At 34.3% G+C, this 26600-nt stretch overlaps 3 protein-coding genes across 4 annotated transcripts; 1 reads left to right on the top strand and 2 right to left on the bottom strand.

Moving 5' to 3' along the window:
• Positions 1 to 3548: 3548 nt before the first annotated feature.
• Positions 3549 to 16592, bottom strand: LOC111316433 (GTP-binding protein At2g22870-like). The gene is made up of 5 exons (XM_022918382.2): positions 16522 to 16592; positions 15674 to 16056; positions 15518 to 15587; positions 4011 to 4173; positions 3549 to 3903 (listed from the first exon to the last, which is right to left on the bottom strand). Exons 1-5 carry the CDS (start codon positions 16590 to 16592, stop codon positions 3694 to 3696), a joined length of 897 nt encoding a protein of 298 aa, XP_022774117.1. The 3' UTR covers positions 3549 to 3693.
• LOC111317039 (uncharacterized) lies at positions 16583 to 19860 on the top strand. Its single transcript, XM_022919346.2, has 3 exons — positions 16583 to 17241; positions 18220 to 18407; positions 18979 to 19860. The coding sequence occupies exons 1-3, from the start codon at positions 16623 to 16625 to the stop codon at positions 19657 to 19659; spliced, it is 1488 nt and encodes a 495-aa protein (XP_022775081.1). The 5' UTR covers positions 16583 to 16622; the 3' UTR covers positions 19660 to 19860.
• Positions 19861 to 20346: 486 nt separating this feature from the next.
• LOC111317040 (ACT domain-containing protein ACR1-like) lies at positions 20347 to 24289 on the bottom strand. Of its 2 annotated transcripts, XM_022919347.2 has the most exons (8): positions 24207 to 24289; positions 23367 to 23495; positions 23149 to 23194; positions 22227 to 22341; positions 22010 to 22077; positions 21249 to 21893; positions 21045 to 21149; positions 20347 to 20942 (listed from the first exon to the last, which is right to left on the bottom strand). In XM_022919347.2, exons 2-8 carry the CDS (start codon positions 23435 to 23437, stop codon positions 20565 to 20567), a joined length of 1428 nt encoding a protein of 475 aa, XP_022775082.1. In that variant the 5' UTR covers positions 23438 to 23495; positions 24207 to 24289; the 3' UTR covers positions 20347 to 20564. The 2 variants fall into 2 exon arrangements, with proteins under 2 accessions (XP_022775082.1, XP_089609762.1); XM_089753636.1 differs by lacking the exon at positions 24207 to 24289 and having other exon boundaries at positions 23367 to 23821.
• Between the last annotated feature and the right edge of the window lie 2311 nt (positions 24290 to 26600).

The raw sequence follows: 26600 nt of genomic DNA, 5'->3' as shown, positions 1-26600 counted from the left end.
GTTGGACTCATAGTGTTGATAATATTGTTATTGCTGCTTTTCAAAAAAGTATTAGTTCTACTTTTCACAAGTAATGTTCACGATGTAAGAAGACTAATCATCGTATTCAGAAATATAGAGCTAAATATCATTATAACGATAGTCTAATTCATAATCCTTGCACTAACAAGACTACTGTGGCAACAACCACTGAACAAAATACTTCTAAGTATTTTTTTGAGACCATTACAATCTTCACCATTAATCTTCAAACTTTGTTCAATCAAGTATTACCTCGATCTTATTTTTGTACTATGTCTGCTGTCACATCAGATAATGTTTGGTTGTTTGAAACTATCTATGGAAATTATATGATTGTTGATATTTCTTTGTTCAAAAGCAAGATACTTGTATCTAATGGTCCAATGATTAAAACAACAAACAAATCTGTTTTAAAAGCTAGCCACATTGGTAATATTGAAACCTTAAAAATTATGTATATCTGACATTTACCTTATTCTTAATCTTGCCTTAAATTTGCTTTTTATTGGTCAACTTTGTGACTTTGGTCTTGATTTGCATTTTTCATAACGATATGACAGTATTATGCAAGATCTTCAAACATGTCAGAAAGTTGGGACAAGATATAGGGTTGGAACATTGTTTCAGCTTGAAACTTTAAAAATTCCATAAATTTGCTTCCTACTGCTACATCTTAAACAATCAACTCTGCAGTTTCTTTAGATTTATGGCATTCTAGGCTAGGACATGCATCTATTTCTCAAATAAAGTCACTTGCTTACACTAATATCTTAGGTAATGTTTCTCATGATATTTTTGATTATTTGTCTTATCAACTTGGAAAGCAAAGTGCTTTACCTTTTAATAAAAGCGATTCTATCTCATTTGCTTATTTTGATTTAGTCTATTCTGATATTTGGGTTCCAACTCTCACACCAACCTTAGGAGGTTCACAATACTTTGTTATATTTATTAATGATTTCTCTTGTTATACTTGAATATATTTATTCAAATAAAGAATTAAACTTTTATCCATTTTCGTAAATTTAATAACATGATATAAACGTAATTTTCTAGAAAAAAAAAATTTTTAGGTCTAACAATGTTTTTGAATATACAAAAATTGAGTTTCGTAATTTATTAAAGGATAATGAGACTCTTACTTATAAGTCTTGCCCATATTCTTCATAATAAAATGGTTGAGTTGAAAGAAAATATCATTATATTCTTGACACAGTTTGTGCTTTTCTCATTTTTTCTTCCATTTCTAAATATTTTTAGGGTGAAGTTGCTCTTACTGCTATTTACACTATTTATTATGTTCTTACACCAGTATTAGGCACATGGTCTCTTTATGAGTGTTTATACAATAAGGTACCTGATTACCATTCTCTCAAAGTTTTTAGATGTGCTTGCTTTATTCTACTTTTTACTCATGAAATGACTAAACTTGAACTTAGAGCTAGATTGTGTTATTTTTTGGGTTATGGTATAAAACACAAGGTGTATAGGTGTTATGATTCAGTATCTAAATGTCTTCGTATCGTAAGACATGTAGTTTTTTGAAAACATAAAAAGTTCACTAATGTGTCCTCATTACATTCACCATGTTCTTCTCCATGTATTTTTACATATTCATCTTTTAAATTTTCTTCAAATAAAGACACTAATATAGGTACTTCTGACTTAAACAATGATTTATCTTCTTTCACTCCTACTATGTCTAATCTAACTGAGGCTCCTATTGATATAATTGTCCCTTCACCATATATACCGCCTCCACTTTATTGTTTCACCTAGGTAAAAGAACCCAACACTCAACTTCGTGATTTTCACTGTTATTATGCTTTAGCCACGTTACATGAACCTCATAATTTTTCTAAAGTTGTCTCTAATCTTATGTGGCAGCAAGCAATAGCAAAAAAGTTTCAAGCTCTTAAAAAAACTCATACTTAAGATATTATTAAATGGCTCTTTGATAAGTTAGTGATTGATTGTAAGTGGGTCTGCAATATCAAAACTAGATCTGATGGGTCAATAAAATATTACAAAGCTCATCTTATTGCTTAAGGATTTATACAAGAATATGGCATTGACTATAAAGAAACTTTAGCCTTAGTTACACGTTTCACATCTGTTCGTTCACTATTAGCTATTGCTAAACTAGAAAATGGTAAACGTTTCAAATGGACATTAAAAATGCCTTTTTGAATGGTGATCTTGTTGAGGAAGTCCATATAAAGCCACCGTCTGGTTCGTTTGTGCTTTCTAACATGGTTAGTTATTTTTATATGGTTTTAAGCAAGCCCCTAAATCTTGGTTCTCTAAGTTTAGTACCATCATTGTACAACTTGATTTTACATCTAGTAATTATGATTCTACCTTTTTTACTTGAACTACTAAAAATGGTACTATTCTTCTTTTACTTTATGTGGATGACATGATCATTATGGGTAATGATGCAAATGGCATTCAAAATCTAAAGATTTTTTTTCATTCTAAGTTTGAGATAAAAGATCTTAGTCCTTTGAGTTATTTTTTAGGCCTTGAAGTCACTAGTGATTCTACTGGCTTATATTTGTCTTAAACAAAGTATGTTTTTGATCTTATTGTTCAAGTAAGTTTAACTAATAACAAGATTACATCATCACCACTTGAACAAAATTTGAAGCTTTCTCCTTCTGATGGTACACCACTTTTAGACCATTCTTTGTATCGAACTCTGGTGGGTACACCATTTGGCAGTTACTCATCCAAACATTGCCTATACTATTGATTCGATTAGTCAATTTCTATATGCTTCTCTATCTACTCATTTTGCTACAGTCCTTGGAATCCTACGATATGTCAACCGTACTATGTTCCATGGTTTGCATTTTTTTTTATAGTTCTTATTTGGACTTGCATTGTTATTGTGATGCTGATTGGGCAGGAGATCTTATTGATTGTCGTTCTACCACAAGTTACTATTTTTTTCTTGGTTCTTCTCTTATTTCTTGGCAAAGTAAAAAACAAACTATGGTGTCTTGTTTTAGCATTAAAGCCGAGTATTAAGCTCTTGCAGATGCCATATCAAAACTTTTATGATTACGATGGCTACTTCAAGATATGGGTGTTTCTCATCATTCTAGTGCTGATAATCAAAGTGCCATTCAGATAGCTCACAATGATATTTTTCATGCGCATACTAAACATATTAAAATTGATTGTCACTTCATTTGTCACCATTTGCTTGCTCAAACTTTTTGACTTGTTTCTATTATCAGTGCTAATTAAAAAGCAGATATCTTCACCAAATCACTTCCACCCGGTCTATTTCTTGTCCAAGTTTCCAAACTCAAGTTGGCCTCTATATTACCATTTTAAGTTTGCCAGGGGGTGTCAATGATATATTAATAATATTATGATAATATTTTAGATTGATGATATTATTATAGCAATATTTTAGTAATATTCTAAATTGATTTGATATTAATTTAAAAAATATTAGATATTGATTTAGTTGATTCTAGGAATTGATTTAGTGATTATTTCTATTTTGTATTTTTTATTTTGTATCATTTTACCTTTGTATAAATAGGCTTTAAGCTTCATTGTAATACATGAATCATTACAATAAAGTTTTCATCAATTTTTTCTTTTCATATACTTTTAAGACTGACCTTACACATCAATTTACTAACAGTTCCGCTCCTACTGGTCCCAATAATTTCTTAGTTGTGATATATGTAGCAGAAGCTCTTCTCTGCCTAGAGCAGTGACACTGCTAGTCATGATCCATGGGGGATGTTGCTTATAGTTTTCTCTAATCAGTTCTTGAAAGTCCCTGATGTTCTCATCAGGCCTTTTTCCTTTGCTTGCCTTCATTTTGTCACACTTTGTAAAGACAAAAGTCATTGGTATCTGAAATAAAGCAAGGAACAAAAAAAAATCTGTGGAAGAAACCGCTAACTTTAAAGCGGTGTGTCACTAAACAAGAGAAATCAAGATTGTCAAAACGACATGCTTACATTGTAGCGTCCAAGCCAGTTAGAACAGTCTAGATCAATCCTCTGAGGTGGGACACTTGCATCAATAAGAAGTAGCACAGCAACCAGAATATCTCTTTTTAGAAAGTAGCCTTTAGTGTAAGAAGACCAATCTGTTCGAGCAGCATCCGAGGCTCTAGCAAAACTGCAATCAAATGAACCTTTCAAGCGTTATATTCTATGTCAAGATGTTATCAACTCATCCTGCACATAACCAAGATGCTTACAGGCGGTTAACTATTTTACATTCTTGTTGAAAGCATAACTGTTATTAATTATTATCTTCTTTTGATATGTAAAGCAGAACAGTTATGAAATTCTGCATCAACTGGATAAGTTTGCTTTTTTTTTTTCCTCAAAAAAAGGAAAAAGAAAAAGGATCAAATGTCTGTATCTGACTGAAGAAAAATTACACGCAAAAAGTCTAGTCATCATGAAGGAACTTCCAAGCAGGGTTGCCTAAACAACACGAAAAACTATTTCAATACTACATCTATTTACTGGACTTAGTTCTTATCAACGGTCCAAAATGAGAACTTAACAAGGTGGGAATGAACAATTGATTGGATTGGTTAGTTTACATATGTGGTGAGTATTTGATATACCGTGTAGACATCAAATTTGATCCAGGCTCGGATCAATTGGGTCTAGTCCAAATGAGTAGGCCCATTTCATTTTGTATTTTTGTATTTCTTATTTTTTTTACTTTTATTTTGTATTTTATGTATTTATTATTCATTTATTTATTATTACTATTTATTAATATATATTTATTTTATTTTATTATTTTTATTATTTATCTATTGATATATATATGTATTATTATTTATCTATTTATATATATTATTATTTATCTATTAATTAATATATTATCTTTATTATTATTATTTTTTATTATTTATTTTATTTTATTTTTTTCTTTTCTTCTTTCTTTTACTCGATTGGAGCTGAATTATGATAGAAATTTGAGTGCGGGATTCAATCATAATCCGAATTGGATTCAAAGACCGAATCCCAATCCAAAAGGGAATAGGGATTGATCAGAAACTCTTCTGATCAATCCCTATAAATAGATCCACGGATCAAAAGATTGGACAGAGAAAAAAGAGTTACTGGCTAAGAGAAAAGGTAGATATAGAGAGGATTTAAAAGCTAAAAAAGTTTGGGTATGTTTAGAATAGCTTTAAGAATCGGTAGGAATTTTTTGTGAATTTTTGTGAATTTTTTTTCTAGAAATTTTTGAAAAATCTTCAGATTTTAGTTGAATTTTTCGACGAAAGTTGAATTTTTCGACAGCTATTCTAGTCAAGTTTGAAGTTTTCGGCTAACTTCCCAGTTTTCTACAACATTTTTAGAAACCGATCAGTTTTTCGATAAACTTCTGACGAAAAACCCAGATTTCAACGAAAATTTTTAGAATCCGGTGAATATTCAACTGGAGTTCTTTGGATTCTAAAGAGAAGGGAGAGAAGAAAGAAGGGAAAAGAGAGAAGAGATGAAGGGTTCTACTGAAAAAACGAAGAAATCAGCCTTATATACCCCCCAAAACGATGTCATTTTTGCGTTAAGTAACCCAGAGGATCCACGCGTTTTGTCAAGATCCGATCTGACTCGAGGGCTGACCCGCTTTCGACCTACGTGCGACCCGCGTCTCAAGCAGTTAGTCGAGCCGAGCCGATACCCTTGAGCCGCTTCTCCGAGCCGTTTTTTTTTCCTTAAGTCGAGCCAAGCCGAGCCTCAAGCCGAGTTGTTCCCAATTTTTTTTTCGTTATTTATTTATTTATTTATATATTTTTTGTTATTATTATTATATTAGAATTGTTTAATATTTTTATTTTTATTTTTATTTATCTTTTTACTTATTTTCATTTTTACTTTGTTTATTTTATTTTTTAAAAAAAATTCAAAAAAATTTATTTTTGAGGAAAAGTTGAAAGTATCAATTTTCCTCAAAAATAAATTTTTAAAAAATTATTTTTGAGAAAAAGTTGAAAGTATCAATTTTCATCGAAATTAAAGTTTCAAAAAATATTTTTGGAGAAAAGTTGAAAGTATCAATTTTCTTTAAAAATAAATTAAAAAAAGGTTTCTTTTTGAGAAAAAGTTGAAAGTATCAATTTTCCTTGAAATTAAAGTTTTCAAAAAAAAATTTTGGGAGAAAAGTTGAAAGTATCAATTTTCTCCTGTACAAAAGCAATCATTTTTTTTTTATTTCTTTAGAATTTTCTTTAATGTTAAATAATCTGACGATGAAGTCTCTGCAAGTGAGACAGTAGTTTTCTTGCATACTCTTGAGGTGAGGAAATTTTCTTAATTTTTTGCTAAAAGTATTTGAGTCAATTGAGAATAATTTCTAACAACTAATTACTTGGTAAAATTTTAAGGCTTATTGGATAACACAAAATTAAGCTGGTATCATCTTTTGATGAGCATTGTGAGGGTGCTATAACCTTCCTCACACGTAACCAAACTTTCGAACCCCGTTCTGGTTAGTAGATCCGAACCTATTTTTTTAGGGACCCTTAAACTTAGGTGTTCCTTGAAAGGATAGATTCCTTAGGTGGCCAATCGTACCTAGATAAAAAAGATTGGTGGCGACTCCTAAAGTCAATGTCTAACGATAGATCTCCAGATCTAAACGTTATGATAGCTTGACGACTCCGCTAGAGACTCTGAGAGTCAGGCCAACAAATAAATTTGTGTTATCCAAAAGCCTAATAAAATTGAACCTTTTGTATAGATTTTTTGTTCATTCATGTTTATTTACTTTATTAATTATGTCATTCATACGCATATGCATAACATGAGCTCTATACCCGACCTTCGTCCCTCTAGGAGGGAGTAAAGTACCTATTGTTTTTGTGAAGTTTAATGCCTCCGCAGTGGCTAGCGAAATACTCCATTTCAAATTGAACATTTTTCGCTTGTAGCTTGTAATGGGTGAGGATTAGGGTGCCTTACTAGTCTATGATGGGCAATGATGTAAGGAGCAATTTAGAAACCTTTAGACTTTAACCTTGAACCACATATAGTGAACCTTAGAAGTGTCTAAACCTAAGATAGAGCCCTTTCTACCCAATGATAGGTGTACCCTGAAACTAAGACACAAGAAGAATGTTTATCTAATCATTTTGATTATCTGACTTTGTGCATCATTTTCATTATCATATGTAACATTATGCATCGACATCACTTTCAATTCATCTATGAAACTGACCATGTTTTTATCTGATTTTTTATGTATGTATTATTTTCAGGATCATGTTTTAACATTATCATCTGCATTCATTTCATATTAGATTTCATTCATGAAAATGTACATTTCATTCATCCATCAACGTATCATACATAAAGCATAGCATAGCATTTCTAATCATAATTGTGGTGCTAAAGGTTCAAGGATAGCTCTATCTAGCGATAACCCTATCCATCGATATAACACAAGAGTCAGAGCCAGACAAATGGAGCAAAAAAATTCTCATAGATTTGAAAAGCTAAAAAAAGAATAGGAAAAGATTGAGAATGAGTTAAGTAAAATTTTGGATGCTATCAACAAGTTAAATAAGAGGAAAAGAGTAGAAGAGAACACAAGCCAACAAGGTCCTATATTGCAAGAAATGACTAACCCTCTATTTCCACCTGGTTTTGGTCCACCTCAAGCCTAGTCTACACAATAGGTTCCACCACAACACTTCACATATCCTATATATCCTGGAATGCCATCAACTTCTAATCCAGGGCATTACCATAGCTATGTGAATCCTGTCTTTACTGAAAAGATAGTTGAACCAATTCAAATCCCTGATCTGGATGAACTGAAAGAAAAAAATAAGAGAAAGATAAAAGTGGAAACTCAGGAAAACTCTAAAATTAGTATGCTAGAATAAAGGCTACGCGTTGTGGAAGGAATTGGTTTCTATGGTTCAGTTGATGCTGCTGGGCTTTGCTTAGTCCCTGATGTGGTCATTCCTCCTAACTTCAAAGTACCAGAATTTAAAAAATATGATGACATAAAGTGCCCAAAAACTCATATCATCATGTATTGTCGAAAGATGGCAGCCAATGCTCATGACAAAAAGCTACTAATGTATATTTTTCAAGACAGTCTTACTAGTTCTATTGTTAGGTGGTATATCCAGTTAGACAGAACTTGCATCAGTTCTTGAAGTGACATGGCCCATGATTTTATCAGTCAATATCGACATATCATGGATTTGGCCCCTGATCGTTTGTCTTTACAAAACCTAGATAAAAAGGCTAATGAGACATTTAAAGAGTATGCCCAGAGGTGGAGGCATATTACTTCTTAAGTACAGCCTCCTCTGACTGAGAAAAAAACTACAGTGTTGTTTGTTAGCACTTTGAAGTCTCCCTATTATGAAAAAATGATAGGAAATGCAACAAAGAATTTCGTCGACATGGTGATCTCTGAAGAAATTATTGAAAGTACCATAAAAAATGGCAAGTTGAAAGAAAGAGAAACCAAGAAGGCATCAGAAAAGAAAGAAGCTCAAGCTCAAGCTGTAAGCTTTGATAGACAACAATTCAGGGGTTATTAACCTTATCCACCCCAAGATTACTCTCCATACTATCCTACTGTGAATAATACCTCATCCTACCCATACCAGCTAGTTCCACAACTACCTTATTCATCCACATATCGATCAATTTTTAGCCCTCAAGATCTTACATATAACCTTAACATTCAAGCTCCTGCAAGAGTCCAAATTCGTCCTACTAACCCAATAAGTGGTTCACGAGAGTAACGAATTACTCGAAAAAAATTTGTATTTGATCCAATCCCCATGGCTTATACGAAGTTATATCGAGAACTCTATAATAGCCATTTGATTACCCTCAGCCATTTGATTGCCCCTTAAGCCACCCTATCCTAAATGGTATGATCCTATAGCCTACTGTAACTACCACTATGGAATTACTGGCCATTCTACTAAAAATTACATTGCTTTAAAGCATAAGGTGCAACAGTTGATCAATGATGGAATGTTAAGTTTTGATCAAGGAAAAGCAACAACACCTAATGTTAGCGCTCTGAGTGAAAGTCAAGAACAGAAAAGGTCTGGAGAGTCACAATGAATTGAGGGGCAAGATGTCAATAGAGATTCTTCACCTGATCATATAGGGGGATAACTTTGAAGAATGGAGATAAGGCTGGTTGAAAGTTTTTTTGTCATTTTAAGATTTCTTTTCGAGTAATGTTAGATTTCTTTTTGCAATATGACTTCATTTGTTATCATTTTGATAAAGGCAAGTTAATACATTTCATTACATTTTCTCTTTCACTTGACCATTACTCCATGCTTTGTTACCTTTCATAAATTTATATTCTCATTCTCAAATTTCAGATGATGAATATTTAGATAATGATAACAATAATTTTGGGATTTAATTTTGAGAACTCATCTACATTAATATGAGGAGATGATTTGAACAAAAAAAAAGGGTAAGCCGTTACCAGAGATAAAAGAGATATGTCTTGAAGATATGCAATCTTTTATATAGGTTCATGAGTTTTGTTCAATAGATGATGTTCAAAAAAAGTATTCACAATTGAGATGAAAAATGGTCATATTTCTTTTACCATTCGAAAAACTATTTATTATTACCCTTTTGAGCCTATTATGATTTTTTTTTCTGAAGAACCCCAACCAATGATCACCCTCTACACTGGGGGGCAATCTTTGAAAAAAATATCACAAAAAGTCTCAAAGATGGAAAGAAAAAGAAAAGAAAAAGAAAAAATAAATGTCACACATGATTTGGGGGTAAAATAATGAAAATCTTTTGTGTGAGGAAAGAAAAAATAGTGAAATGATGTGAGGGCAAAATACCAAGTTGCATTAAATGATCCTTTGGTCTTGAACCTTTTTAATACATGTTTTGAGCCTATTATATCCATTTCTTTTATGACCCCTCACCTTGACCTATATTACAACATTGAAAAGTCTATTTGGATCAAGTGTGAATGCTCAAATTGAATGATCATATATTGGGCAAAGACATATTCATGATGAAACAATGGAATCATGATGCATTGCTCTAAAGTTTGATGTGTGAAAGATATCAACAATGGATGAAAAATGAGAAAAAAAAATAAAAAAAGAAAAAAAATGGGAAAATGAAAAAAAGAGATTCAAATTGAAAACTTGAAAGGGTGATTTTGGTATAAAAAGATCAAGGTCAAATGGTTCACATAGATGGAAGATCAAAGATATCTGAAGATCTCTCAAAGACGGGGCAAAGTTCGTCAAGCTTAAAATTACTCTAATAGTAAATGAAATGAGTTTTTGAAAAAGAATCCTAGATTAATGTTGAGAATTATCTGAATCTTCATCGTTTAGATATACCATTCATCCCAATGATATGTATCCAATTTATTTCCTTTCCCATTTGTTTTGTACCAAAATAGTTCTTCATTAATTATCTTTACCATAATTCACCTTGTGTTCTCTTATTGTTACACCCCTAGAATGAATTGAGAAAATGCTTGATTGCATTGTGTTTGTCAAGAATTGAAATGATAATGAATGAATGAATATGTGCTTAAACGAGTCTTGTATTCATTTAAAAAGAAATCTAAGATAATAGTGGTAACAAAATGAAGAAATGGTAGAAACCTAAAAGAGATAATTTGAAAGGATATATGATGTGACCAAATGGAGAATATGATGGGACAAATCTTAAAAAGTGATATAACCAAGTGATGAGTGCAATGATGAATTGGTCGATATGACTTGCAAGTTATGATTGAATAATGAAAACAATCAGTGGACAAAGTTTGTTTTGGAATGGTTAATGCTGAGACACCTATGAGTAATGACTCAGTGATGGTGGATGAAATTTGTTTTGAAATTTTTTAGTGCTGAGAAGTCTATGAATGGTGGTCAAGTGATGATCGATTGATGAAACTTATTCCAAGGTATTGAGAAACTGAACAAGAAAGACATGCAAAATGATGGAATTTTGGGAGCCATATTACCACAATTATTTAGGATTTCATGACATTATTGACATTCGCATTACATGCATCATGGTGGCATTGTCACTTGAATAATACATGCACATAATTCGATGAATTAACTTTGTTCAGACATGCATGAGAGTATAGGTTACCGTATTTGCATCATTAAGAAGGCATTTACATCTTTGGTCATAACATTCATTCATGTAAATTTTTGAGTCACTTAAAAAAATTATGAATATTTTGATGAGAATTTTTTGAGAACTCAAATGAGAATCTTTGAGTTTCAAAATGTGAATCTTAGAGGAGTGAAATCCTAAAGTTCGTCGAATGTGAATCTTCAAACTAGAATGAAAAGTTTTGAACTTTTGGATGTGAATCTCCAAAATACAAAGCTTCAACCTTTTGGATATGAACTTCTAATGTTTTAAATGAAAGCCTTTGAACTTAGATGTAAAACTTTAAATTTTTATTGCATGTGAGCGTTTGAACTCAAATGAGAAGCTTTGAATTTTTGGATGTGAATCCTAAGCTTGCCAAATGCGAACCTTTAAAAGGCCTTGAACTTTTGAATGTGAGCCTCCAAAATTCAAATGAGGATCTTTGATGCGAGTCTTACAAGTTGCAAATGAAAATCTTGAGATCTTGTAAATTTAAACGAAACTAAAATCTTGAGAATCAAATTTAAGTAAATTCTTACAAAGTTGAAAGGTTCTTGCGAATCTGAACCTATGAATGTTGAACTCAAATTGTGATCTTTGAGTTCCCATTACAAAATTTCTTCAATCACGATCTATAACTCCTTTGGACATGATTGTCAAGGGGTAATTTATTTTTCAAAGTTGTGGTGCCTTTATTTAGAGGAGCAATTTACTTTTTAAAGTTGTGGTGCCTCTATTTAGAGGAGCAATTTACTTTTCAAAAGTTATGGTGCCTCTGTTTAGAGGAGCAATTTACTTTTCAAAGTTATGGTGCCTCTATTTAGAGGAACAATTTACTTTTCAAAGTTATGGTGCCTCTATTTAGATTAACAATTTACTTTTCAAAAGTTAAGCCTCTAATTGGAGGAGCCATTTATTTTTCTAAAGTCGTTGAGCCTCTGATTAGAGGAGCCATTTATTTTTCTAAAGTCGTTGAGCCTCTGATTAAAGGAACAATTTATTTTTCAAAGTCGTTGAGCCTCTGATTATAGGAGCCATTTATTTTTCAAAAGTCGTTGAGTCTCTGTTTAGAGGAGTTTTGATCAAATTAAAAAAAAACAAAAAAACAAAAAAAAATTACCTCTGTTTAGAGGAGCTTTGTTTATGTTTCTCAAAGTCGTTAAGTCTCTACTTAGAGGAGCTTTGATCACAATTTAAGAAATGAAAAAAAATAAAAAAATCCAGTTGAGTCTTGAATGGGTGTCTACGTCTTTGCATAATTTTTATTTCACAGAAAATGTGCAAAGAGGGGCAGCTGTAGACACCCAATTTGATCTAGGCTCGGATCAATTGGGCATGGTCGAAATGAGTAGGCCCACTTCATTTTGTATTTTTGTATCTCTTATATTTTTTTACTTTATTTTGTATTTTATGTATTTATTATTCATTTATTTATTATTACTATTTATTAATATATATATTTATTTTATTATTTTTATTATTTATCTATTGATAGATATATGTATTATTATTTATCTATTTATATATATTATTATTTATCTATTAATTAATATATTATCCTTATTATTATCTTTTTTATTATTTTATTATTTATTTTATTTTATTTTTTTCTTTTCTTCTTTCTTTTACCCGATTGGAGTTGGATTAGAATAGAAATTTGAGTGCGGGATTCAATCAGAATCCGAATTGGATTCAAAGATTAAATCCCAATCCAAAAGGGAACAAGGATTGATCAAAAACTCTTCTGATCAATCCTTATAAATAGATCCACGGATCAAAGGACTGGGACAGAGAAAAAAGAGTTACTAGCTGAGAGAAAAGGCAAATACAGAGAGGATTTAAAAGCTAAAAAGATTTGGGTGCGTTTAGAATAGCTCTAAGAATCGGTAAGAATTTTTTACGAATTTTTACGAATTTTTTTTTTGAAAATTTCTGGAAAATTTTCAGATTTCGGTTGAACTTTTTTGCGAAGGTTGAATTTTTCGACAACTATTTCGGTCAAGTTTGAAGTTTTCGGCCAACTTCTCAGTTTTTGACAATATTTTCAGAAATTGATCAGTTTTTCGATGAACTTTTGATGAAAAATCCATATTTCGACGAAAATTTTCAGAATTCGATGAATATTCAACCGAAATTCTTTGGATTCTAGAGAGAAGGGAGAGAAGAAAGAAGGGAAGAGAGAGAAGAGAGGAAGGGTTCTACTGAAAAAATGAAGGAATCAGTCTTATATACCCTCCTAAAACGACATCGTTTTTACGTTAAGTAAACTAGAGGATCTGCACGTTTTGCCAAGATCCGACTCGACCCGAGCGCTGACCCGCTTTTGACCTGCATGCGACCTGCGTCTCAAGCTGAGCCGAGCCAATACCCTTGAGCCGCTTCTCCGAGCCGTTTTTTCTTCCTTAAGCCGAGCCGAGCCGAGCCTCAAGCCGAGCCGTTCCTAGATTTTTTTTTTCATTATTTATTTATTTTTTTTGTTATTATTATTATATTAGAATTGTTTAATATTTTTATTTTTATTTTTCTTTATCTTTTTATTTGTTTTCATTTTTACTTTGTTTATTTTATTTTATTATTTTATTTTTAAAAAAAATTCAAAAAAAATTATTTTTGAGGAAAAGTTGAAAGTATCAATTTTTCTTAAAAATAAATTAAAAAAAAAGGTTTCTTTTTGAGAAAAAGTTAAAAGTATTAATTTTCTTTGAAATTAAAGTTTTCAAAAAAAAATTTTGAAAAAAAAGTTGAAAGTATCAATTTTTCCCTATAAAAAAGCAATCATTTTTTTTTATTTCTTTAGAATTTTTTTTAATGTTAAATAATTTGACGATGGAGTCTCTGCAAGTGAGACAGTAGTTTTCTTGCATACTCTTGAGGTGAGGGGATTTTTTCAATTTTCTGCTAAAAGTATTAGAGTCAATTGAGAATAATTTTCAACAACTAATTACTTGATAAAATTTTAAGGCTTATTGGATAATACAAAATTAAGCTGGTACTATCTTTTGATGGGCTTTGTGAGGGTGCTATAATCTTCTTCACACATAACCGAACTCCCGAACCCTGTTCTGGTTAGTAGACCCGAACATATTTTTTTAAGGACCCTTAAACTTAGGTGTTCCCTGAAATGATAGATTTCTTAGGTGGCTAATCGCACCTAAATAAAAACGATTGGTGGCAACTCCTAAAGTCAATGTCTAACGATAGATTCCTATATTTAAACGTTATGACATACCGTTAATAGCAATTAATGTGTAATGTTCAAAAGCATAACTACACAAGGTTATTATAGGGTAAACTCAAAGTCTGACTATGCACTTTAAAGTGCTAAAGTGCCGGAAACTGCACAACCATGCTATTTGCAAAACTCACTAAACTGTGTGGCAAGCTGCAAAAATACAGCAACAAATTTCCGCTACAACTGCCCTTTTCAAGTCTATTAAGTGAAATTAGAGACTGAAGAGACTTGAAGAGGAACACTTCCTATAGGTTGCGAAGCTATCTTACTAGCACATGGATGGCGCTTTGGGCTAGTGGGTTCAGATTCATTGTTCTGGTTGTTGGTTTCCTGGAAAAAGATTACTAGAATATTAGTAGTTATATGTTAGCCTAATACTGGCTTAGTCCAATTTTACTTACATATCAAACTATACTCTGACTGTTGTTTTCCTGTAAGTGAAAATCAGCAATGAAACTCTCACTCCCGGATAGAAAGTCCAACTGTAAAATATATCCTGTATTGTTTATTTGCTTTCTGCCTGCCTTTAATAGTCCAGGCTTCCTTTGCAGGCTGAAAATGTTAGCCCAAAACTAGCAGCCATGCATAAAGAGCATGGAAATCTAAATAACTAGGCTATGCGAATATCCTCTTTGTTCCGCATGAAGTAATGAAAAAAATAATTCTGTATTTAGCTTTACATTAACATAATCTTCAATTTATCAATACCTATGAGTTATGTCAAACCGGAATAATGCAGGATCAGAACCTCCATAGAAACGGCATAAAAATGAGTTTCCAAGAGAGGGATTTATACAGGCAGCCTAATAAAGCTCAGAAAAACAATAGAAATATATCCCAAAATCACTCTAACTTCTACCATGGAACTACAACCAAAGAGTCACCCCATTGCTTGCTAATAATAACAATGTTTAACATCACAGTCAGCTCAAAGATTTTACTAGCAAAAAAACTAGTATCAAACCAACATGGGAAAGAAAGGAACTTTTTTTTTGTTGCATGGTCGGTGGAAGTTCAATCCCTTTCTTGCTAACCCACTGTTTGAATTTGAAATGCTTAAACATGAATTCATGAAAAAAAGTTCTCGTAATAATAAGCAGATAGCCAAACATACCCATAACCAGACAAATCCACTATATACCAGCTTTTATTCACCAAAAAATGATTAATGAGCTGTGTCTTCCCTGCACATTCAACAATTCCAACTCAGAAACAGTAATGCAAAAAAAAAAAAAGCAGAAATTTAAGGGAAGTAGAAAAAGGGACAGACCTTGTTTCTTAGAAGTGAGAGCAACTTGATTTTTTTGAACCAAAACATTTATAAGTGAAGACTTGCCCACATTAGACCAACCCAAAATGGCAAACTCGGGTCGGTTATCTTTGGGACAATCCTTAGCCCGACCGCTAATATTAACAAACTCCACCATCTTAATCTGAGAATGACCCGCGTAAGGTCCGAGTGCGATGTTGGACCCTGGCACTATCATTTTATCTGTTACCTCTTCCGGGACGACCCCGGGTGGCACGAATAGCAGTTTCTTCATAAACCGCGCCTGTTCAGACATTGATTGCTTCGCGGCCCTTGAATCTGAGACTTCCGCTTTTGGGTCCAAATTAGGCCCAAATTCATTTGCCAAACGGACCACCGTATATCTCCTTGTTTAATCTCCTACCATTCTTTTCGTCATGTAAAATTTTTTTTTATATTTTATTTCTCTTTAATTAACAAATATTAGACGAGAAGAGATTATTTTATTTTATGCTCAGATTATGGTAAAAACTTAAATTAGATTTATAAAGAATCGGATATTGTTGATAATAAAAATTAAATTTAAATTATATAAGTGAAATATTTAATTTTTATTAATTCAATCAATTTTATTGATATAGTTTATTTTTTATACAATCATTTAATTTTAATAGTTAAAAAAATTGAATTTAGTATTGATTTATCGCAGGAAATGGATTTTTTTACTACTGTAGTAAATACTATTTAGTAAAATATTTTCCAGTAAAAAAATTGGTATGTGCTAGAAAAAAAAAAAAAAAAGAAAATATTTGGCTTTCGTAGCATTAAGAGACTTCACTGGGAAAAAGACATCAATACGGTGCCGTTACGGTGCAGAATTTGCCACGTGTTTCCTCTTATCATCACTGTTTAACAAAACACTTCCAACACTGTAAGTCATAATTACAACTTTTAAGAACAAGAAAAAAAAATGTCGTGGTTAGCAAGATCCATTGCCAACTCGCTCAAACTCGATGAAGAGGAAGACGACAACGACCTTACCAATGCCGCTCCGAACTGGAAACCCGAATCCGATCCAAACCCCAACCTATCTTCTCCCTCCCATTCCCATTCCTCATCGGATCCCAACACTCCACGTGGCGTCAAAGAAGACCTCTCCGAGCTCACAAAAACCCTAACTAGCCAATTCTGGGGCGTCGCCTCCTTTCTCGCCCCGACTCCTCCGCCGTCATCGGACCAACCGCCCGATCACACAGAGGAGGAAAAATCTCTGCGGCCGCCGTCCAATGAGGCGGATGAATTTTCCGATGAGGCATTGATAGCCGGAATCCGTAGCGATTTATCGGAGATTGGCGGGAGATTCAAGACCGGATTCTCTAAGCTGTCTAACAACATTGCCGTCTCGGAGTTCGGTAAGATCGCTTCGAATTTTCTTCTGTTTGGATCATCCGAGGAAGAGAGTCTTGAAAAATACGAGAGTGGAAACGTCGTCGGTTTGACCGAAGAAGTTGTCGCCTTTGCTCGGGATATAGCGATGCATCCCCGAACTTGGCTTGACTTTCCCGTGCCTGATGAATCAGAATTTGATGGTAATTTACTTAATTTCTAATTTCGCAGATTAATGTGCTTTAATTAAAAAATTAGGATAGTAATATGCATTTTAAACAAGCTTAATTCTTGTTCATTCTTTGGTAACTTTCGTCCCTTTTATTTTTAAATTTGGAAATTTGTTATTGCGAATTGGGGATTTTATATGATTGACTCTGATTACTGAATTTTGCAATGCATAATTGATTATTGATTATAGAATGGTATAACTCTTTTGAAATAAGTGGAATGAGAAGATGAAACAAGTTTCAGTTTTGATCCTTTCTGCTTGCTATTGAAGGGTCTTCCAATTGCTTTATGCGTTGAGGTTTCTTAATCAGCTAAAGTTGCGTTATGTGTTGAGGTTTGTCAATCAGCTAAAGTTTGTTATCTTTATAAGATTTAGCTGACAAACCGCATATAGGTAGGTTTGGCAGCTTTATTACAGGCGTGTTAATATCGTTTCTGCTTTATGGTAATCGAGTTGATGGCTTATTGGTATTAAAACGGCTCATCAGTCTTATGTCAGACCTTTCTGTATATTTTTTTAGTGATGATTTGTGAATTTCTTTGTCACTTGGTGCAATAAATTTTGTAGGTGTGAAATTGGAAACCTTTGGAGTATGAGGTAGTATTTGTTCAGGTCATATTATGTTACGCTTTCTTCTGCTTCTTCATGATTCTCATGACTATTTCTGTTTTTATTTTTTAGTGAACTAGGTCTTGGTTAAATCACATATCTTTTCTTCCACTTAGATGGCTTACATGGCAAACAAAGTGTATTCCAAACTTATGGCTTTTGAGAAACTGTCTGAATATTTTGTTGTGTTATATGAAGCTGCATTTAGTGGCCTATTTCATTATCACTGCACTGCCTCTATGTTAACTTGGTTTTCCATAAGGGCCACTATACAAGTTCAATTATGTGCTAGTATGGAGCTGGCTGATTTAAAGCTTCTTTATCTTTTTTGAAATCTCAGATTTTGACATGTCTGATGCACAACAAGGACATGCTTTAGCTGTTGAACGTCTTGCACCAAGATTGGCTGCTCTTAGGATTGAACTTTGCCCAGGATATATGAGTGAGCGTTGCTTTTGGAAGATCTATTTTGTACTTTTGCATCCTCGACTAAATAAACATGATGCAGAACTTCTGTCTACTCCCCGAGTAAGTTCATGAGTCCTTTTGTTTTCATTGGTTGATCCCCTGATTTTATGATTCCAAGGTGATGTGTATTATGTTCTTGAGGAGTCACTTCAGGAATTTCATCTTCCGCAGTTATAAGAATGAGAATTATAAGAACGAGAATAAAACTAATAAGAACAAAGTAATTAGATGCAAAAAGTTCTTCAGTGCAATGGGAAATTAGAAGCTTATCTAGTTCTGTGTATGTCTTTTTCAACTTTGAACATCATTTTCACCAATACTCTCTCACGAGAAAGGAGTGCTATTATTTGGCTTTTTTGGTTTTGCCACTCAGTTGTGCTAGTAGGGCTGTCATTTCCTTGCAGTGATCGCATTTTCCAAATCCCTTCTATCTCCTTCTATCAAGATTTTCATTACTCTTGTGCACATCATTTCCTTCAACTATAACCCAATTTAACGCTTGTCAAAGAAAATTTTAATGCGGAATGAAGAGAAGGATTACTGGGTCTTCTTTGTGATTCAGCTTCCTTCACCCACCCCTCTTTTTCTCTTTCCTTTCTGCATTTCTAACTGTTAAATGGCCTGCATGCAGATAGTTGAAGCAAGAGCAATGTTAATGAAAGGGTTACAGTACCAAGCTAAGGCAAAGATGGCGGAAGGTCATTATGATAATGGCATTTCAAATATAACGGCACATTTACCTTGTGAAGAGTCTCTTTCTGTGCCTTCTCCCACTCAAACTAAACCAATGCCACTCAAGGCATCTGGACCTGAAGTAGCAGCTATTGCTGTACCTGTTGAGATTGAAACAGAAAAGCGCCCAGTTCAGACTGCTGAGATGCAGGTTGTTGACAAGTCTGTCATTGAGGAAGAGCCAATGAAAGAGACCAAACATCAACATTCGACATCTGGTTCCTCTGGAGTTTCTATTGAGAAATTTGAAGATGATGGTGATGACTGGTTAAAAGAGGAAAATTCGGAGGCAGTTGGGACAAGTGCTATCGCAATCCCTCTTGGAAATGATGAGGATGTTTCTTTCAGTGATCTGGAGGATGATGATGATGTGCCAATATGTTACAAGAAAGTGACATCGGGTTCTGATTCTTCAACAAAAGACTCAAAAGATTGGGTTCAGCTTGGGAGGAGCTCTATAGACTCAGTTAAAGACGTTAGCTGTGTTGGTGATAAACATTCTGGGTCTGAGCAGGTAAGTGCTCGTAACCCTGAAAGCAAGGAATCAAATGACTGGCTTGACATCGAAGAGATCATGTGAACCAAAAACCTTTAGGATATTTGTATTCTAGATCTTCTTGCTTATAACCTTGTGAATATGTTGTGTATGGTTTCCTCAGTCCGAGCTAAGGGTCAGGAAACTGTGTTTTGTACATTTAACCCTGTCAAAATTGGATAATTATGTGCTGTTGCAATATTCATGTAATTTTATGTCCAATAAATCCAGCACCTGTTATATCAAGAGTATATGTCATTGCTGATTGATCAGGAAGGCATAATAAACATTTTTGCTGTAGGGTTGAAGATGCTGTGAATTATTGTGGACAGATGCATAAAGGATTAGAGTGCCGTGGCAGCTAGAAAAGACGAAGCATTTGAGAAAACAGTTTTATATTACAAGATTTAGCAATGAACAAGCATCATGTGGCTTTTCATAACTAGGCTTCTTGATTCTTAAATGGAATTAGTAGGAAAACACATACAAATACACACGATAAATACAAGGGTGGGCTGGTTTTATGCAAGCCTGAGCGAACTGCAAGCTCATAGAACTTTGTCTTTTCTAGCTTTGGAGGCAAAGCTGATTCGAGCACATTGGCTTTTGAGCTTTCACAAACTTAGGCAACTTGACTAAAATGTAGCTCTTAATTGTAATAATATCTATTTCCCAAGTCAAACTTATTATATAGGCGATCTTGGGGGAGGTTTAGAACAAATGGGAGAAAGATTCAAAGAATGATGTTTCTTTTGTGCTTCGAGTGTAAGCATTTACTGATTTGTCTGTTCCAAGAAAAGCTTAACATGTAGACCAAACAATGACGATGACATTGACTTCCAAGAGAACAATATATTTTTTAAGAAAACCCTAGTATTTTATTTATGCAGACTTATGTACAGACAAGGTCGTGGGTACAGCTTGAAAGCAGTTCCTGAATTAGGAACTACTCATGATTTAATGAGCCCGAAATTCCCTGAAAGTCGCTCAAGCTGAGACCATAACAAATTTCCTAATGAAAATCTTGGCCTTTCTTCCACTTCACCACTACCGCTTCTGCTAATACTTGATGAAGAAGCTCGAGAAGTCCCGTTGGGGGACTTGTTTACCACCAAAACAGACCCCCCAATCTCCTGTCTCACCAATTCCACCGTCCTCGGATTTACATCATGCCCTGAAGCATCTGTAACATAGAAAGATCCGACTGCTCTCTCCCCATGTATCCCAATTTCTGCCCTGTTTATTGATAGCCCATTTTCTCGAAACACCCTGGTCACATTCGAGAGTAACCCCATCTTATTTTGAGTACATAAATCCAGCCTCAACCCCTGCACCAAAATACCGTAAAATGATTGTTACTTCTAATTTACTAAAATACGATTTATAGCACCAAAAGCAGAAGCACAAGTTGCATGTTTTATGACACTAACATGGGAGACTCTTCGTTCGGTTGCTGCAATCAAACATTGTGTAAGTTTGTGTCTTTCATTCTGTGTAATCAAACTGCATCCGTCCTGCCTCCTTATGAAATATTCCTGGAAGTAAACCACAGTTTAACCAAACCTGAAGGCCATAAAAAATGACAAGAAAGATAAACATCTCAAGCCATTTGTAAGAACTTCTTTTCAAGGTACCTGGTCAGCCATGGAGCCCTTTGAGCTAACTGCTGCGTGGAACACCACATATTGCAAGTCACTTAAGGCACAAATTGTATCAAACAATAGCTTGGTTCTGTCTCTACTCCTCATACTGACCACCGAGTACCCTTTCTCCCTGCATGTCTCGATGGTCACATGAGTCTTCGTACACCCATTCCAGTGCCTGCAGCTGCCATCGCAGCCTTGACACTGCTCGTAGTCTCTATCGGCATACATCAACTGGTGAAGCCGCCGCTCTGTATGTGTCCTACCGGCTGCCGGAGCAGTTAACCGGACACTCCTCTGCTCTCCACTCTCATTATGGGCCTCAACTACACTCTCTAGCTTTTCTTGTACTTGAGCAAGCCGTTTCGGCGCCATGATGGGCCCTCCCTGGATCCCATCTTCTATATGGATTATGCAGGCCATGCGGGAATTATGGGTCCATTGGACTGCTGCAGTGACATGGCATCCTAATTCGTATAGAGCTGTTGATATCTCTGACATGAGGCCAGGCCGGTCCCTCCCAGTCATCTCCAAGGCTGTATGTTCTGTTGATACATGGCATGGCCTTACCTCTCTTTTAAGGCATGTTTGTAGCTCCTTTGGTATCCCTCCTCTCCTCCTAGTGTCACAAAGTGCCTGTCACTATCATCTCCTTGTTAGAAAACAAATCAAAATCCCATAAATTAATTAATCAAAGCTTTTTTATGTTGCAGTAAGATAATTAATATCACAGAAATATGGAGAAGCGAGACCTGTTGAATGTAAAGAATAAGGGTCTCGTCAGTAAGTTTGTTCCCAAGCTGGTCTGTCACATGGAACACTGCAAGCAATGGAAAAAAAAATGAAAGAGGACAGAAAAATGAAAAATCCTTTTGATATTTTTTGGTGGATACTAAAATGATATTTTATATTATTAAAGAAAAGGAGGGGAAGAATAAGTGATGAAAGGGTGATGTGGGGGGCACTGACCATCCATGAGCCATCCACCGTCGGAGGAAATGTATGATTTGGATATAACAAGGTCAAGATCTGTCAAAACTTGGACCATCTCTAGCAAAATCCAGTGCCTGTTTGCACTATCCACCTGTGAACGTTGACATGAAAAAAAAAAGTTAAATTTCTCAGGCCATTTTCTTGCTTTTTAAATGCTATACCATTCGGAAGCCTGGTTAGAAAAGAACTGCATATAGCAAACAGATTATTTTGCCCTCCTGAAATTGTGTTTGTTTTTTCTTAAGTTTTCTGGTCTTTTAAGAACTAGATGATCACTACGTCAGTCCGTATTTTTCTAATAGTAGAGACTTCTCCTTAACATTAACATGCCATGCATGAAGCTGCAATCCCGACACTAAAGCTAAAGAAATTAATCAATGCTAACTATAAATAGTTCCTCCGAATTTTACATCTTTAGCTCTTATTGTATTTTCCTTTGTCTAACTTTCCTTTGGAACTCGATTTCTAATGGTTCTCTAGTCGGTTCCTCAAAAAACTCTCTCCCTTCTATATCTAACGCGCTACCAACTTTCCAACTAAATATTTTAGTATTAATTTCCAAATAGATTGATTTGCTTTAATGAACTTTGATTAAGATTAGAACAAATGATATAGTGCCTGATTCCAAGATAAATGAAATCTTTGATCAAGGTGGTGTACACACACACATATAAATATATATATATATATAGCTTCTCCATCGGTTTCACACATCTATGGGTGGAATCTTAAACCTTTCTAGCTTACTTTTGGACCAACTCCATTATCCAAAAACACTAAACAAAACCCAACAAAATGAAATCCATAAACGAAGACTTATCTTCTTAAAAAATATCATATATAGATTAAATTTACTTTTAATATTATAAACCTTAAACAAGAAGATATTTGATAAAACCTTAATAAGCGTGCAGTCCCGGAATGCGTCGTTGTCGATACAAACCCTGTAAATACGGAACCCGGCTAATTAGAAATCATTGGTTTCACCAAACTTACAGGGTTTCAATTATAAATTTTTTCTCGTCCACCATCTAAATGAAGCATAAATAAATCCTACTTGAAGGAAATTAAAAAGAAAGTGACGAACTTAATTGTAATTTGCTTGCAGTACTATACCTGGGAGGATGGATTCTTTCAAAAAGGGATTCAAACTCAGGATCAACATAGGGCTGGTAAACGATCTCCATCTTCTTTCTTTAATGTCTGAAGAGAGCTTTCAACTTTCAAGTTTTCTTCGAGTAAAGTCTTAAGAAACATGAAACATGCATATGCATCAATATACATTTATATACTAGAGATGTTTTAGAATATTCAAATCAGGAAAATACTTGTAAAAAATGGAAGCGTGTGAACAAACAATGTATAAAATGGAGGAAATTATAAGCAAGCGGCGTCCAGCTTGGTTTTTAAAAGATAATATTTAGACTTTGCAAAGACAACTGTTTTTTCTTTGATATGGAAATTTCTGCAGCTTTGGCTTGTTGAATTTGTTGTCATTGAGATAAAACCAAGTGATTCTGGATAATGTCGATGCAAAAATAAATGCAAGAAATGAAGGAAAGGAAATCTTTGAATTCTCCACAATCATAAGAGTGGTTTAAAAGAAACATATTAACATATAAACAACTCCACCCTCCCCCCCCCCCCCCCCCCCCCAAAAAAAGTGTTTTTCAAACACGAAATTTTAAGGAAGAAACGTATAGACAGATGAAAAAAAAAAAAAGGAAAATACTAAACAAATTGCATGTGATGATAAGGTTTATAGTCACCATGTTCCTTTCTATGGAAAGGGAGAGACATATGAAAAAATTGGGTTGAACTGCAGAACCCCAAAATCTTTTATGCTTTTCCCTGTGATTTTGCTAAGAATGGAAAGGTTTTTCTCGGTAACAGAGATACAAAACCGAAACAAATGGAGAGTTGATAAAAAAAAAAAAAAAAAAACTCATATCCCACCTTGGAAACCCTCCGAAGTGATCCTAACCTTAATTTTTTTGGTTTTTTTCTTTGCTGGTTAATTGTTTCAAGCCAAAGTCGTGACAAACCAAAAAGTCAAAAACTAAAACAAAAACACCGATCTCTTTCACATTGGCACTTTGGGTTTATTTTCCTAACAATTTATATAGAAATTGCTTTTTTTACTGGGTTACGTAGGAGGAGGAGGTAGGAAGACCGGGACTCTCGATGACGATTAGCCACGTACGAGGCCGTAGTTCACGTGTCACCACGCTGTTTCAGGGGCTCCAGCTTTCCCGTTGATCACCACGTGGGTAAAAAACAAATTGTGACTGGGAATTTTTCTTAGTGTCCCAGGCTTGTTCCTTATGTTTGGAAGGGGATTTAGCCATTTTTTTTATATATATATAAGAACTTTGCAGCGTCAAATGTAGGACATTATTTTCCCCAGTCAGCTGAGCGTAGTTGTTGATGGCGTGGTAAACCATGGTGGTTTTGAGCTTTACTCCTTTAATTTCTGGGCTGGAGCTACAGTTGGACTACTGATTTTTTTTTTTTTTTCTATTTTTGGGTGCTTGACGAGTAGGCAATAATACTTGCGAGGTGTAGCTGTTTCCAAGTGATCTGCTTTAGCTAGGACTAATCTCCACAATTTAACTAAGATTGCTCAAAAGATTTGGAAGGAAATCAGTACATTTGGGGAAAATTTTAGACTTTTTTAGTGATATTTAGAACCCGCTACATAAAATGGATTGCCATTTATCTAGAACAAAACCAGTTTTTAGTGAATTTTTTTTTTCTCCCAGAGGTTTTCAATGTTGCTTCTGACAACAGGAAATTAATCCTCTTTTCACATCAGTGAACCACTTGCTTTCATAATTTAATAACATTGTTAGACAATGGGAAAGAAATGGGAATCTTGCTTCATTGCTTGTACCTATTTGGCTATTTATTATGTTGCTCTATACAAATATTTTAAGGCTCCATTTTAGAGCGTAGTTTCAGTCATAAAACGCAGGTGTCGTACGCTGAAACTTGGGAGGACTCCCACCAATGTAGACTGGATTCAATTGAGTTTTTATTTTCGAAGAAGAACAATAGCTTTTGGCAATCTCTAATCTGCATTCTGCAACACTTGTATAGTAAGCTTTGCCTTGAATTCTACTGCTTACGCTTTTGGCCTTTAATGCTTCGAGTTTACTTCTGCAACCAGAAGAAGCATTAATGTCTGCCATATATCGACTGTAAATTTGCTTGATTTAATTGAATGTAGCCATCGAGGCAATACTGGGAAGTACGGAACTCTTAAATGTATGCTGCTTTCGTACATATAAAATGGTCGGCCAAGTAACTTGTCTTTGGTTATTTTCCCCTGTAGTTTGAATGAATTGAATAATAACCATCTCCAGGATATGACCTTTTCCCACCTATAAGCTCTGCTGGCACAACAATGAAGCTTGCCAGGATGCGCCACAGAATTGTGAATCCTTTAAGCGGGGATAAGCCATTTTTTGGGTTCCGCCAGAGCATCATAGCATGGCAATTGCTTGCTTTTCTCTCTTTGCTTATGTGTTTTTGGATGCCTGCAATTGTTTAGATAAGATAAGACCATCCTAATTTGGATCAAATCTGCTTTTTCACTTGTGCTGCAGCTGGTGGCAAAGTAAACTATATGCATATCCTAACCATAAATACATCTTCCCCTTTTAGCATAGCGGCAAGACATCACCTGTTTTGGGCTTACTTTGTGCATTATCATCTTAATTTTGGTTCTTCTAGACTCTTCCTACATTTTAGATTTGGGTCAAGGATTTGGGTCCATTTGTGCAGCGTTTTCTTGGGTACTGAATCTATCTGTTCAATTTTGTATTGGGGATATTTGATTCTTGGTTCTTCTCACTAGTAATTAGTAAATCTATTGCCAATCACTATTATTAGCTACTTTTTGGTATGAAACAAATGAACAAAATGCATTCATGTATATCAGCTCGAATAACATCAAGACCAGTAGCAAATGTTTGAACACAGCTCAAGTATCTTCAATGGCAAACTGGATGGGGAACTCCCATTATCCACTTTTCAGAAACAACCAGATCAGACAATATTTAATAAAGACATCAGCTAAGTTGAGTTAGCGTTCGCTTTTTCAGCAGCCTCTTCTTGAAGCTTCTTTTTCCAGTACTCATCGAGGGAAGGTCCAAATATTGCCTTCCCAAAAACAACTCCAATTCTGCAAAATTGAGATAGTCAAATACCTCAACAAGGAAAAGAGTTTACATGTAAAATAGGATTAAGCCTTCTATAGAGCTCTAAGCCTACCACGCATGCTAACAAAAAAAGAGGAATAATACAAAGTTAGTAAATCCTGGTTGCTTAAAGCTCCAAGACTAACCA

This window comes from Durio zibethinus, chromosome 24 (assembly GCF_047325235.1).
Source record: "Durio zibethinus cultivar Kanyao isolate XHJ-2024 chromosome 24, ASM4732523v1, whole genome shotgun sequence".
Lineage (NCBI taxonomy): Eukaryota > Viridiplantae > Streptophyta > Magnoliopsida > Malvales > Malvaceae > Durio > Durio zibethinus.
This window is presented reverse-complemented; position numbering and strand designations above follow the sequence as displayed.